At 27.7% G+C, this 14,924-nt stretch overlaps 1 protein-coding gene across 1 annotated transcript; it reads left to right on the top strand.

Annotated features, from left to right (window-relative positions):
* Positions 1-5,626: 5,626 nt before the first annotated feature.
* On the top strand, positions 5,627-10,927 carry LOC141340269 (death-associated protein-like 1 homolog). The gene is made up of 4 exons (XM_073845189.1): positions 5,627-5,687; positions 9,004-9,091; positions 9,374-9,437; positions 10,808-10,927. Exons 1-4 carry the CDS (start codon positions 5,627-5,629, stop codon positions 10,925-10,927), a joined length of 333 nt encoding a protein of 110 aa, XP_073701290.1.
* Positions 10,928-14,924: the final 3,997 nt, after the last annotated feature.

Raw genomic sequence — 14,924 nt, 5'->3', positions numbered from 1 at the left:
AACATAAAATATATTAAAATAAAATAAATGTTAAAAAATTACAACAAATAAATACACATACATACAAAACAAAAGAAAATAAATAAATAAATAAACAAATACAAATTAAATAAAAATAAATAAATAGAATTTGACATAAAAGATGATGTATACACTGAATAATATTAATAATAATAATAAAAAATAACAAAACATTTATTAAAATATAAAAAATTACAATAATTAAATAAATACTCATGCAAAACAAAAGAAAGAAAGAAAGAAAGAAAGAAAGAAAGAAAGAAAGAAAGAAAGAAAGAAAGAAAGAAAGAAAGTAAACAAATAAATAAGAATTTGAAATTAAAGATGAGGCATACACAAAATAAGGAACTGGGTGTGTTAAAGTACTCAGTAAAAATATATATATAAAAGAAAAAAAAAGACAAATAATAATAATAATATAAAATAACCATAAAATATACCCAAATAAAATAAATGTAAAATAAAATGACAACAAATAAATACACACTCATAAATAAATAAAGTAATTAATTTTAACATATAAATAATTAAGTAAAATAAATAAAATAAAAATATATTAAAATATAAAATTAATTAAAAAAAATTACAATGAATAAATAAATAGGAATTTGAAATTAAAGATGATGCATGCACTGGGTGTGTTGAAGTACTCAGTAAAAAATAAAAAATAAAACAAAACAAATAAATAATATAAAAATAACAAGAAATATATTAAAATAAAAAAAATAATAAAAAAATTACAATGAATTTTTTTTAAATAAAACTAAACAAATAAATAATATAAAAGTAACAAAACATATTAAAATATAAAAATAAATAAATTACAATAATTAAATAAATTATTAACTAAGATGTTATAATAGCGTTTGGTTCAATGTATATTCAAACTAATGAAACCTTAAGTTTAAAATCAGTATGATCAACTTTTTGGCTTTTACAAAGATTCAAAATACAACAAATCTCATAATTAAATTATATAGTACTGTGTTTCGGTAGTGACAAATTTGGGAAAAGGACAAATATTCCGAAACTTACTGAAAATACAATATGAGAATTAACTGCACAGTTACTAGGAATTTGTACCTGGATATTACATCATTTGCATGCATACATTTTTTTAAGACGTTTCTATAGAATGGCCCATACATTATTCACCAACTGTCAAGTTGTGTCACTTATAAATATGTACTGTGATGATATCCAATGCTAAATCCATATGTTTATGTTATGTATTGACCATGTCTAGAAACTAGTATTGCTAGTTTGTGATGTTAGTATTGCTGGTCATGTAATGAAGAGCTGAGACAGTGGTTTCTCAAAGGCCTGCATTCCTTCATCATAAAGCTGCTCCAGGGAACAGATTCTGCAGCAGATTCCAGACATATTCAACAACAGACTCAAGATGTGTGTCTCATGTTATGTTTGGCAGGAAATAGTTCATCATCCGGTTAGAATATATAAAGAAGGGGAGAGACGTTTAACGCAAAATACCAGGTCCAGGTCACACCCAAAATAATAATACATTTTAGATAATAAATTTACAACCCTTTTATTCTAAAACATTATTTTTATGACATATAAGAGCATTATACCCCAAATTAGATGTTTCATCTATTGTATCTTCACTATATTCCAGCTTAAATTATTTTTTGAGGTGGGAAACAGTCTATATTTAACATTTTTGTATTTGAGTTGCATATAACATGTCCATCCATTTGGATTACACACAATTTAAGGCGAGACACTGCAGGTGAATAGGGTAAAAAAATTAACTAATAGTTATTGTCTTGCTTACCCAGTTGATTGATTACATTGTTAATTGCAAACATTTTTTGTATTACACGTTTTCTAAAATGTTAGGTTTAAATATGCAAATGAGGCATTATTTAATGAAACGTGCTTATTTGCATACATTTCTAGTACAAAAATCTAAGCACTGGATAAAGTCAGTTTCAAAATTCTTGTTTAATTTTTTTGACATATTAGAGTCAAATGTTTTTACAGAGGGAATGTTGGGTATCTCATTTTGTCACTCTGTAATTCAGAAAATACTAAGAACAGACAGAAAACTATATATTTTTGCAATTTTGGGGGGGAATAAAATGTTGTATAAAATCAATCTAATTCTACATGAACAAATCCATCTGTAAAAACCTTCAGAATATAGACAGGAATAAAAAAGTAAAGTTTGGTGTGTGTAAGTGCTACTGAAGTGGAGATTTGTGGCTCAGTGTAGAAGAAAAAACTCATTTTGAGAAAACGGCCTTTAAAAATATGGATTGCAATTGAAATCTATTGACACAAATAGATAAAGTGCTATAAAAGAAATACTTAATGGTGTACTTAATCTTTCCACTAGTCTGAAAAAAAACTTTATGAAAAACCAAAAAGCCCAGAATCTCAAACCTGACAAGTGCATGAAAAAAAAAACAACAGTGTTTTTGACTGCATTGTCTCCCCTTAAACATATCTAAATAAACATTACTGACAAATATGTGATGCATAATTGTCAGTAATGAAACAGGTTAGATTTCTGCAACTTATTATTAACTGTTATTAAATCTACTTGATTTGATCATATTTTCATAATGCATTGCTTAGAATCAGCATAAAGCATTGTGAAAACAATTACATTCACTCAGTTAAAAAAGTATTAAGATAGTTAAAATATGACTTTCTATGGAACAAGCAAATGTATGAGATTGAAACAAATGGATTTTATTAATGATAAATATATAAAGCTAAATATATAAAGCATTTAGTATTTAGTTCTATTACTGAAATCTGACTTGTTTCATATAGACTGATAAATATGTATCACATCAGATGTATTCATTTTGTTAAAACTTAAATTCAAAACTTAAAACTAAAACTAAATTCAATCTATATAGTCATATTGAAAATCAACAAAAATGACTAAAAACTTAACTAAAATTAAAATTTAATTAAAACAAAACTATAAAAGCCCTATCTAGATTGACAGTAAAAGTTTTAAGTTTTAGGATATTAAGATATTAAAACTTGATTACATTTGATTACATTTTCTCAGTTAAAAAGTAATACAATTGGTTAAAATATGACTTTCTGTGGAACAAGCAAATGCATGAGATTGAAACAAATGGATTTTATTAATGATAAATATATAAAGCTAAATATATAAAGCATTAATTTAATAGTTCTATTACTGAAATCTGACCTGTTTCATTATGACTGATAAATATGCATCACACCAGATGTATTAATTTTGTTAAAACATTAATTCAAAACTTAAAACTGAAATAAAAGTCTATGAAGTCATATTAAATATCAACAAAAATGATTGAAAACTTAGAAAAGTTTACGAGAAAAACAGAAATATTGGTCACAAGAGACCTATAGTAACTTTACAATGGCTGTCCCTCCCAGAACGGTTGTAAATAAATCTGTTATGAAGCAAAATGTGCAGCACCTCCTTTGATCAACACAGAGTTCATAATAAAGCTGATTGTGCTTATTTGTTCAGTTGATCTCTATGCACTTCATGCTCAAACTTGCCTCTGACCCGCAGGTAATAACACACTTTCCCAGCCTTACAGGAGTTCCTTCACATGTTTGACTACTTGAAGTGTTGTGTTTAATGTGTTAAAACCTGGATCACATTGAATAAAGAACTGATTGCTGATTCAGATCTTGATGACAGTTCTCACTGCACTCCCAAGACATACAGACAAAGCACTAGTTTTGGGATTTTAGACAGTTTTGCTTCCATAATATGTCTTCTTTTAGAAAAAACAAACAAAAAAACAATGTACACTACCAGTCAAAAGTTTTTGAACAGTAAGATTTTCAGTGTTTTTTAAAAAGACTCTTCTGCTCTCCAAACTTGGATTTAAAATTTTGAAATATTTTTACTGTTTAAAATATAGGTTTTCAATTTAAATATATTTTAAAATGTAATTTATTCCTGTGATCAAAGTTACATTTTCAGCATCATTACTCCAGTCACATGATCCTTCAGAAATCATTCTAATATACTGATTTTCTGTTCAAGAAACATTTCTTCTTCTTCCTCTTCTTCTTCTGCTTCTTATTATCAATATTTAAAACAGTTGAGTACTTTTTTGCAGGATTCTTTGATGAGAAGAAAGTTCCAAAGATCAGCATTTATCTGAAATAAAAGCTTTTGTAACACTATACTGCACCATAAAAGCTTGGAAACAGCTTATTTTGGAAAAGAAATTATAGAAATCAATACTAGCAAGGATGCTTTAAATTGATCAAAAGTGATGAAAAAGACTTTTAAAATGTTACAAAAGATTACTATTTCAGATAAATGCTGTTCTTCATTAAAGAAACCTGAAAAAATTCTACTAATTTGTTTTTAACATAATAATAATAATAATAATAATAATAATAATAATAATAATAATAAATGTTTTTTGAGCAGCAAATCTGAATATTAAAATGACTTCTATAGTATCATGTGACACTGAAATCTGGAGTAATGATGCTAAAAATTCAACTTTGAAATCACAGGAATAAATTACATTTTAAAATATATTCAAATAGAAAACTGTTATTTTAAATAGTAAAAATATTTTAAAATTGTACTGTTTTTGCTGTACTTTGGATCAAAAAAATGCAGGCTTGGTGAGAAAAACATAAAAAATCTGACTTATGCATAATTTAAGTGCAAATTTTTATTGCATGTTAACTGTTTGTGTCTGTAGATTTAAATTACAATATATATATATATATATATATATATATACACACATACATACATACACACACACACACATAGACACACAAACACACTAATATATATCTTAAAAGGCTGTTTTCTCAAAGCAAGTTTTTATTTATATCTATAGTCTGAAAGTTTTTAAAGAGTTTGTTTATATAACATTTTAGTCCTAAAAACAGTGATTTCCTTCTGGCATTTGACAGTATTTTCTGATTTATGAACTGATTAAAAAGTGAAATCCAAAATCCTCTTTGTAAAAACCTTTAATATGTAAGCAAAATCAAACAATAACCTTTTGAACCTGGCTTTATGCATTGTTCAGAATGATGTTCTGGAATTGCAAATTAGTGCATGTTTAATTAATTAATATTTCAGAAAACTTGTAGGCCTAATACAAAATAATTGTCTTAATGTAGCCTTCTGTTGTTATTATTAAACTAAAAATATGGTGATTCAACAACAAAGCATTTTTATTTAAAATCATACTAGAGTACAAAAATGTTTTGTTATATAAAGAATAGCTCTTAAATTATATGTCTTCATGCCCAACTGACCACAAATCTAAGAAAAGCTACACAAAAACGCCCACTTGTGAGAATGTTTACCCACTGAACGAGTGAAAGGTCCTTTCAGAGACTCACATTGAGTCATATACTATGTGGATAAATTCAGACAGCATTTCTCTACAGCAATGCGCTCCGTTTTTCGTTTTGATGTGGTTTATTGACATGACAAATATTTTCGAAGCGGCAGCTGCGTGCCGTTGTTACGCACGTACGTCCCCCGTGACGTCACTGAGGTTTGGAGAGTATAAAAGCGCGAGTGGGCGGACGCACTGACAGAGTGTTTGTGTCGCTGATGTTGTGAGGAAAACTAACAATGGTGCAACTTTCTAAAACTGGGGTGAGAGATACGCTGAAAGCTGGTCATCCTCCTGCAGGTTTGAACTTTTAGTTACTTTTGAAAGTCGGTTTTAGTCTTTAAAATGTGACTTCTCGGTTTGTTTACGTTTTTAAGTAGTTTGAGATTTATTATAGCGATTCAGTTTTATTCATTATTATGTGTTTTAAGTGTTAAATATTGCATTAAATGCTATTTTGTTCGTGTACTACACTGCGCGTGTAGTTTAGGCAGTGTTTATGCAGAGGAAAACCCAACATGAGCCCGTGTTTTCTTACTAGGTGTCACAGGATGTGAGTTCAGAAGACTTCACTTTCAATTTCTGCTTTTGCAACCTTAGTGGTTTAGTACAATTAGTGCAAACTTTCCTTAGCGTCCCATCACAACAACAAACTAGTCTGAAAATAGTCAGCTGCCTATCTAGACAGCGTTATGAACTTGCAGATTTAGTGTTGGTCTATGTTCAGGGATTTTGAAATTATGCCTTTTTTTAAAAAAAAAAAAATAAAATAAAGAGGTGTTATTTTAGTATTATTGATATGCAATTATCGTTTTATTAATTTGAATAGATTTTTTTTTTTATTCCACTTTAATTTTTAAGCTTTTTGTGACATGTTTGTGTTTTTTCATTCTTTTTTTTTTTAACTAAACAATTATAAAAAAAAAAAACTGAATTTAATTTTTTAAATTTATGTAGTTTATTTATATCAGTAACCTTTTTTTAATTTTAGGTCACAAAAGTATTTTATTTTTTCTAAGCTACGTTAAGTGTGTTTTATTTTTTAATGACTGGATTTAAAGGGATATTTACTCAATTTACTTTATCTGTGAGTCAAAACTCACACAAACTGGGCTAGTTTTGAGATTGGGCTCGTTTAAGAAAAATTGACCTGTTGCAACTCAGAACATCCTGTATGCACTGCAAAAATGCTTTTCTTACTTAGATTTTTTTTTTCTCTTGTGTCCAGGCAAAATATTAAATTCTTAAATCAAGAACTATTTTCTAGACAAGTAAAAATTGTTTTGTTTTCAGAACCCCATTGGCAGATTATTTTGCTTTTTCTGAGCAAAAACTCACTTAATTTGTTCTTTTTTTTTTTTCTTTTAAGAAAACAAGGATTTTTTTTTTTTTTTTTTTTTTACTTTTTCAGTTACATTTAAAGAATCTTATGTTATTCACATGGTCTTTTGTTGTTTTTGAAAACATTTATTTGTTTATTAAATGTAGGAAATTAAAATACACTTTTAAATATTAAAATATTTTTTACATTTTATAGACTTGTATTTTTTTCAAATTGCGTTAAATTCAAGAATGAACACTCTATATAATTTGTGTAACATGTAAATATAAACAAGTATATTAAATGAGAATGAAATTATATTTTTTATTTATTTCAGTTAACTTTTTATTTTAGATAAGTATTTTTTTTATAGCCATGTTATTGAGTGTTGTGTGTAGTGTTTTTGTTTTCTTTTCTTTTTTTCCAATTTAACTGTTGTCTATTTAACCACAAGTTGTTTAAAAAAAAAGATAATGTTGTTGCTGGTAGGTACTTTCTTTTCTTTTTCTTTTCTTTTTTTTTAAACCAATGGGGTTAAATAAATTAAATCAATTTTGACCAGAAACCATTTTTCGAAATGTCATCTTTTGTGTTCAGAACTAAGAAACCCATACAGGTTTGGAAGAACTTGAGGGTGAGTAAATGATATTAATTTGAGTAAACTACCCATTAAAGCAATGGTAAATGTAGTCATATGTAAGTATATCAGTCATGTATGTGACCCTGGACCACAAAACCAGTCTTTAGTAGCAGAGGTGTATTTGTAGCAATAGCCTATCTTCATTAATGCCAAAAATCATTAGGATATTACGTACAGATCATGTTCCAAGAAGACATTTTGTAAGTTTCCTTCTGTAAATATATCAAAACTTAGTTTTTGATTAGTAATATGCATTGCTAAGAACTTCATTTGGACAACTTTAAAGGCGAGTTTCTCAATATTTTGAGAAATTCCAGATATTCCAGCCATTTAGCCAAATATTGTCCAATCTATCCTAACAAACCATACATCAATGGAAAGCTTATGTATACAGCTTTCAGATGAAGTATAAATCTCATTTTCCATTTTCCAAATTGACCCTTATGACTGGTTTTGTGGTCCAGGGTTACATCTCTTTAAAGGTCAAAGTTGATCACCTGTGCTGGTTTAAAAGTGGCCTCACCCTGATTGCGTTACACAAACAACCTCTGTTATGAAAAGCCATGCAGTTTGGTCACATGACCATTTTACACAATGTTCTGAGCTGTTAAAATCTTTACAACCGCAGACACTCAACGCTCCCATCATTATGTTGCGCTGGAGCGCTGCCTTCGCTCACTTTATTAGGCTGATGTGAGCGGACGGACCGCTTTTATTGAGCGCATATTTGCACACTCCTCACCCTCAGGCCTCGACAGACCTGCCAAATATTATGAACAACAGGGCCAGTGGACTGAGATGATGCTAGTGGACATCTACAGGGCTCGAGATTAAAAAAAAACAACAACGCTTAATCTATTTTTCATTTTAATTATATTAATCAATTAATTGAATTAATATAGTATTTTTAAATTTAAATTTTATTATTGTTATATACACTACTAGTCAAAAGTTTAGACACGCGTGACTTAATTATTTTTTTTTTAATCTTAAATATGAATGATTTAAAAAAAAAAACAATACAATAGATTTATTAAATTTATTTTATTTCACTTTATTTTTAAATACAAATCGTGCCAAGGAATGATTCTCCGTTTGGGGGAAAAAAAAAAAAGAGAAAACATTGTCAAGTGTGTCCAAACTTTTGACTGGATATATATATATTTATTTTTTTTTTTACTCATTTAAAACCCAATGCAATTTAATGTTTTCCTTTACTTTTATACATTGTAATATGTACAAGTCAGAATAAGCATATTGTTTGAATTTTTACATAAATATTGTGTGACTGAATGACAATGTAACATTATTTTAACCAAATTTTGACTTTTATTCTCCAAAAACTTAATTTAAACCTTAAAAAGCAAACCTTTACTTGCATTTAATGTGCTTTCTATGGACATAAAATCACTTTTATAAATGTATTTTGATGTGGACATCTTAACTGTATAATTATTAAAAAGTGAATTTTATAAAATTCTGTACTTTAGAATTTTATAAAATGTTTATTTTATTTGTTGCATCTATATCTGGCATGTAATAGCCTGTGAAGCTGATCACGAATGGGCAAACTATAACATTTTCTAACGTTTACACATTTGAGGAACATTTTCCAAATGATTTAGAATGAAGTTATATGTGAACTTTTTCTTTAGTGAAAGCTGGAGGGAAAAGAGTGGCGAAGAAGAGCACTGATGATAACGCCAATATGGAGAAAGAGGCCAAGAAAGGGGATAAACCCAGGTAGAGTATCTTCTGACTCATTTGGGATCTTTCTTTCTCTCTTTCTTTCAAGCAGAAACTTGTTACTAAAAATACTTATTGCTTTGAATGAAATCAATGAATCATGCAGTTGCATGCTGGACGTGATGTTCATATTGCCAAATGTATTAGTGGTTTTAGTTTCACTGCAGATGTCTAAAGCAGAAACGTGTTCTTCAGCACTTTGCATGAAATCAGTGAATCATGCTGTTTTATTCAGCATGCCATGAATGCAGTGTTTCATACAATTTTTTTGTTGTCCAGGTCCCTGCCGACCCCTTCACGAATGCAGCACCTGAGTCTTCTCCTGTCTGGTCCACTTGAGAAGGTTAGTTGCACCATATTAATAACACTATATTAATTGTATTGCATGAATCCTCCTTTAAAGATGATTCAATCCCATAGTGCACTGCAGTTTGCGTGCGTCATAACCAGACCAGACGTAAATGCAGCTTCTGTAGTTTGAAAGTGCTCTGTTGTGCTCAGTGTTGTTCTTCTCTCCTCTGCATTTTTTAATTGGAGTGAGAGTGGAAAGTAGGACATGGATCATTAATTCAGTTTAGTTGAGTTTAGTCCAACTAGGATTCATTTATCAACCCACTACAGAAATAATTGCTTAATTGTAATAGTATTTTAATTTTGTATTAATTGCGTTGTAATTTTACTATATTTCAAGTCTATTTTTGTATTGCATAACTACTTTAAGTTATCTTAATCATAGTTATATTTAATTTTAAATGTGGTTTTAGTTTTTTAATGTATTTTATTAAATATCAATTGTTTTTGTGTAATTTTAATTTTTTTCTTTTATGCGTGTTTTATTCCAATTTATATTTTATTTGTTTTAAGTGCTTTTTTTTTTTTTTTTTTTTTTTAATTTTGTATTTTACAATTATATTAATTTGTATTTTAATTATTATTTGCACTGTTTGTTTTTGTATTGTATTTTCTTAATCAGTTTTATTTTAAATGTAGTTTTAGGTTTTTTTTTTTTTTTTTTTTTTTTTTTTTTTTAATAATTGTATTAATTTGTGTTTTAATTATTGGTAACACTTTACAATAAGGCTCATTAATGTACTAACTAACATGAACTAACCATGAGCAATAAATTTGTTACTGTATTTACTAATCTTCATTAACGTTAGTTAACAAATACAGTTGTTCATTGTTTGTTCATGTTAGTTCACACTGCATTAGCTAATGTTAACAAGATTTGAATAATGTATTAGTAAATGTTGAAATTAACATTAGCAAAGATAAATGCTGTATAAGTGCAGTTCATTATTAGTTCATGTTAACTAAAGAACATTATTGTAAATTTTATTATTTGAACAGTTTGTTTTTGTATTTTTTTTTATCATAGTTCTATTTAATTTTAAATTTAGTTTTAGATTTTAATTTATTTACATAATAATAATAATAATAATAATAATAATAATAATAATAATAATAATATTTAATAATAATAATTAAAATATTTAATAATAATTATTTATTTATTATTGTATGCGCTTTTTTTATTTTTATTTATTTTTTTAATTAGTATTATTTTAGAGCATGGATTTTACCATTTTAAATTAGCCACTAAAGCTTGCATGGTGTTAAATTTAATTATTCCCCTGTATTAAAGGGCAGAAAAAAAAATCTTTATTTTCGAAATCAAGTGTTGTATTTACCACTAATGTTTATCTCCTGCAGTTGGGTCACGATTTCCCAGAGACTCCAGTTTCTGTTCGGCACAGCCGAGTCAGACCGAGCGCGGAAAAACCTCACGTCCCGCGCAGCTCCATCTGCATTCAACAGCCACGCAAGTTTTGAGCCAAAATAGCTTTCGCTGCTGAGCTTCCGACGACGTGACGTGCAAAAGACAACCAGGATGTGTTTGTGTAGGTGAATCATGGATGTGACTTGCTGACTTGTAACAAAGTTATTGTAATGTGATTTCTATTTAGGTTGTTTGTTTGTAGCTCTGCAGCCTTGAAGGTTTTTGTTCCTGCGTAGATTGTGTGCTTGCACTTTGTGGAAGATTGATTAACCCAGTGTGAATTAAAGCTATGCTGTGGGAGAGATTCAGACTGCTGCTTGACTGACATGTTAATATGCTTAGTGCTTAATTGTAGCATGAATATGCATGCGGTTTCTGAATCTTTATTTTTGATAATCAATGAATCAAACAGTTTTCCCTGCTCTTACAAAATGAGACTTTCATACCAATAAAGTTCACTTTTCCAGCAAATGAAATGGTGGCTGTAGTTTCATTTCATGACCGTTAGGTGGCAGTAGAATCCATTCAGTAGACATGGGTTTTGCAGTTACATTTGCTGAGAATGTGCTCACCTTCAGGCCATCCAAGATGTGGATGAGTTTGTTTCTTCATCAGATTTGGAGAAATGTTGCATTACATCACTTGCTCACCAATGGATCCTCTGGAGTGAATGGGTGCCGTCAGAATGAGAGTCCAAACAGCTGATAAAAACATCACAATCCACTCCAGTCCATCAAGTAACATCTTGAGAAACCAAAAGATGTTTGTTTGTAAGAAACGGTTCCATCATTAAGACTTTTTTTAGCATTATTTCTGACTAAAATATGAGTCTGTAATAACACTTTTTCTCTAGTGGAAAAAGTCATCTGGTCGGAATCAGAAAAGAAAAATGCACTGTTTACAAGGCAAACAGTTCTAAACAAATATGTTGGTAGATTTTTGATGTGAGAAACATTACTTTTTTTTTTCACTGGAGGGAGAGTTATTATGGAATCGTATTTGGGTCAGATATGATGGTTTAAAGTTAAATATTCTTATTGTTAGATTTGTTTCTTACAAACATGCAGTTTTACATTTCTCAAAGTGTTTATTTATATATATGTGTATATATATATATTTTTTTTTTTAATTCTCAATTTTACCATTTAATTTTTTCCACTAACAATAATACCTAAAATAAGCTATTAAAATCTACAATTGATGTTATAATAATAATAAAAATAAACAACTTTAACAATGGTAATTAAAAAGTACCAAAAAAAACTGATATAAAAACGTAAATAAATTTGAATAAACAATAGCAAAAATAAATGCAATTAAAATAAATATTTATTATAATAACAAAGTGAAAAGCTTTTCATTTCTCAAGATGTAAATTTTATTGTTATTACATTTATTTTCAATTGTATTGTTTATTTAAAAAAAATTCACTAATAATAATACAAATATAAATTAATAAAATAAGCTATTAAAATACGTGAATGTACGAGTGAAGTTAAAAGAATAATAATCATATAATAATACATTTAAAATGGTAATAATTACCAAAAAGTAATTAACAACAACAACAAAAATTTGACTACAATAATAACAATAATAAAGATAAAAAAATAAAATAAAATAAAACAATATTTAATCAAATATTTAAAAAAAAATCTAAAGTTAAAAAAAGTAAAACTAATGCTTAAGATAACGTCAAATAAAATAAAAAATCTGATACAAAATAAACAGTAAAAATATTAAAAAAATTAATTAAATTCATACAATTAAAAAAAATTAAGTTACAAATAAAAATAAAATTGTAATAAAATTAACATCTTGAGAAGTGAAAAGCTTTTCACTTCTCAAGATGTTAATTGATGGACTAGAGTTTTGTGGATTACTTGTGGATGTTTTTATCAGCTGTTTGGAGTCTCATTCTGACGGCACCCATTCGCTACAGAGGATCCATTGGTGACCAAGTGATGTAACGCTACATTTATCCAAACCTGATGAAGAAACAAACTCTGATGAAGACCTGAGGGTGAGTACATTTCCAGGAAATGTTCATTTTTGTCTGAACTATTCCTTTAAGACATACATTAAGATAAAGTTACAGCACTATATACTGTAACAACCCTTTTACCCTTGATGTGCTTTAATCTGGTTTGCTGATGTTTCTCATAAAGCATGAGTTTATGGCGTTGTCTAATGTGACGTTTCTTAGGGAAGGCGAGCCAAATGCTCTGGTCGTGACATGAAGCGCTCTGTGAAGAAACGCTGCGTGTGGCGGCTTTGAGCTGTCAGTATGATGAGGGCTGGAGGAAGTGTGTTGTATATTTAGGCGTCTAATGCAGACAGCACAAAAGAGCCCCTATTGAGTGTGTGAACGGGCCCAATGCCAAAAACGAGAGTGTGTTTGAGTCTCAAACATACTGGAAAAATAAAGACAAAAAGGGAGGATCATAAACACTCCATTCAAGTTTAAACATGCTTGACTGAATTTATGTTGCTCATAATCTTAAAAAAAAAGTTTGATCTGGTTTGGATGCTTACAAATAGTTTGTAGAGTTATATAAATGTTGCAAATTGTTTTTATGATACTTATGCATGTTTAACCTAAAAACAAATACAAATTAATATTTTTTATTACTGTAAAAACAACATGACAGTCGAAAAATGCTGTATTAGTTAATCAGGAATTTACTGAGAATAAAAAGTACTTCAAATATGGTTATAAAAATAGGCAAAGCAAGAAATATAGAAACATAAGGGTTAAGATTTGAAAATAGTTACTATTAGATAATTAAATTAAACTTAAAATCATATTTAAATTAATATACACACAATTTATTATGCAAAACGAAATAGAAAATAAAAATAGTAATATCACATTTTCATTTAATTTTGGAATTAAATTTAAATTTAAAAAAACTTTTAATAAAAATGAATAAACCTTTCCTCCCCATATGTCTCTTCCCATTCTTTATTTTAATTAAATAAAACAAATAATTAAGATAACTTAAAGTAATAATACAATACAAAAATAAAAAGTTGAAATATAATACAATTAAAATACAATTACAATTAATCTAATTTAAAAAAATGTATTAAAATTAGTTACAAAAAATATATATAAATAATATAATAATAACAACAATAATATATAAAAAGTAAAAATAATAAAACTACCAAAGAGAAAATAATAGAATAATTAAATAAGCAACTGAAATAATAAAAGATACAATTGAAATAATAATAAATAAATATTAATAAAAATAAAAATAACATCTTTTGAAGTGAAAAGCATTTCTCAAGATGTTAATTTTATTTTATATTATTATTCATTTTAATTTCAATTGTATTTTTTCCATTAATATTAATAATACCAAAAATAAATAAAAAATAAATAGGCTATTAAAATAAATAAACATACATTTGAAGTTAAAATATAATAATAATAATAATGAAAATAAATAGTAGTAATTAAAAAATAACACAAATACAAATTTATATTCTTATTACTGTAAAAACATAATGACAGTCAAAAATGCTGTATTAGTATATTAGGAATTTACTTAGAATAAATAATACAAAAAAAACTCTAAATATGGTTCTAAAAATAAACAAAGCATGAAATAAAAAACATAAGGGTTAAGATTTGAAATTAGGGTTACTATTAGATCATTAAATTCATACGCACACAATTTCATTATACAAAACAAAATAAATATAAAAATAGTAATAATATCAGATTTTCTTTTGATTTTGGAATTAAATGTTCAACTTTTTCCTCCTATATGTTCTAATAGAGAGTCAGCTGGTTTGCTGATATCAGATGTAATGCAAATGATCCTGTGTGTGAATTAGAGACACAAATATTCCCAGCATGCACAGGGATTAAAGACAATACCTAGCGGGAGGTTTAAAAATATCCCACAAATGAATCCAGAGACTGATTCTAATGCTGATATATTTCATATCACAGCTTGTTTTGCATTCATGTATTTTTATGAAGCTTATTTCAATCTCATTGTCCCCGGTGAGCTACTTTCTAACTAAATTGTATTT

Source organism: Garra rufa, chromosome 8, assembly GCF_049309525.1.
Source record: "Garra rufa chromosome 8, GarRuf1.0, whole genome shotgun sequence".
Classification (NCBI taxonomy): Eukaryota; Metazoa; Chordata; class Actinopteri; order Cypriniformes; family Cyprinidae; genus Garra; species Garra rufa.
This window is presented reverse-complemented; position numbering and strand designations above follow the sequence as displayed.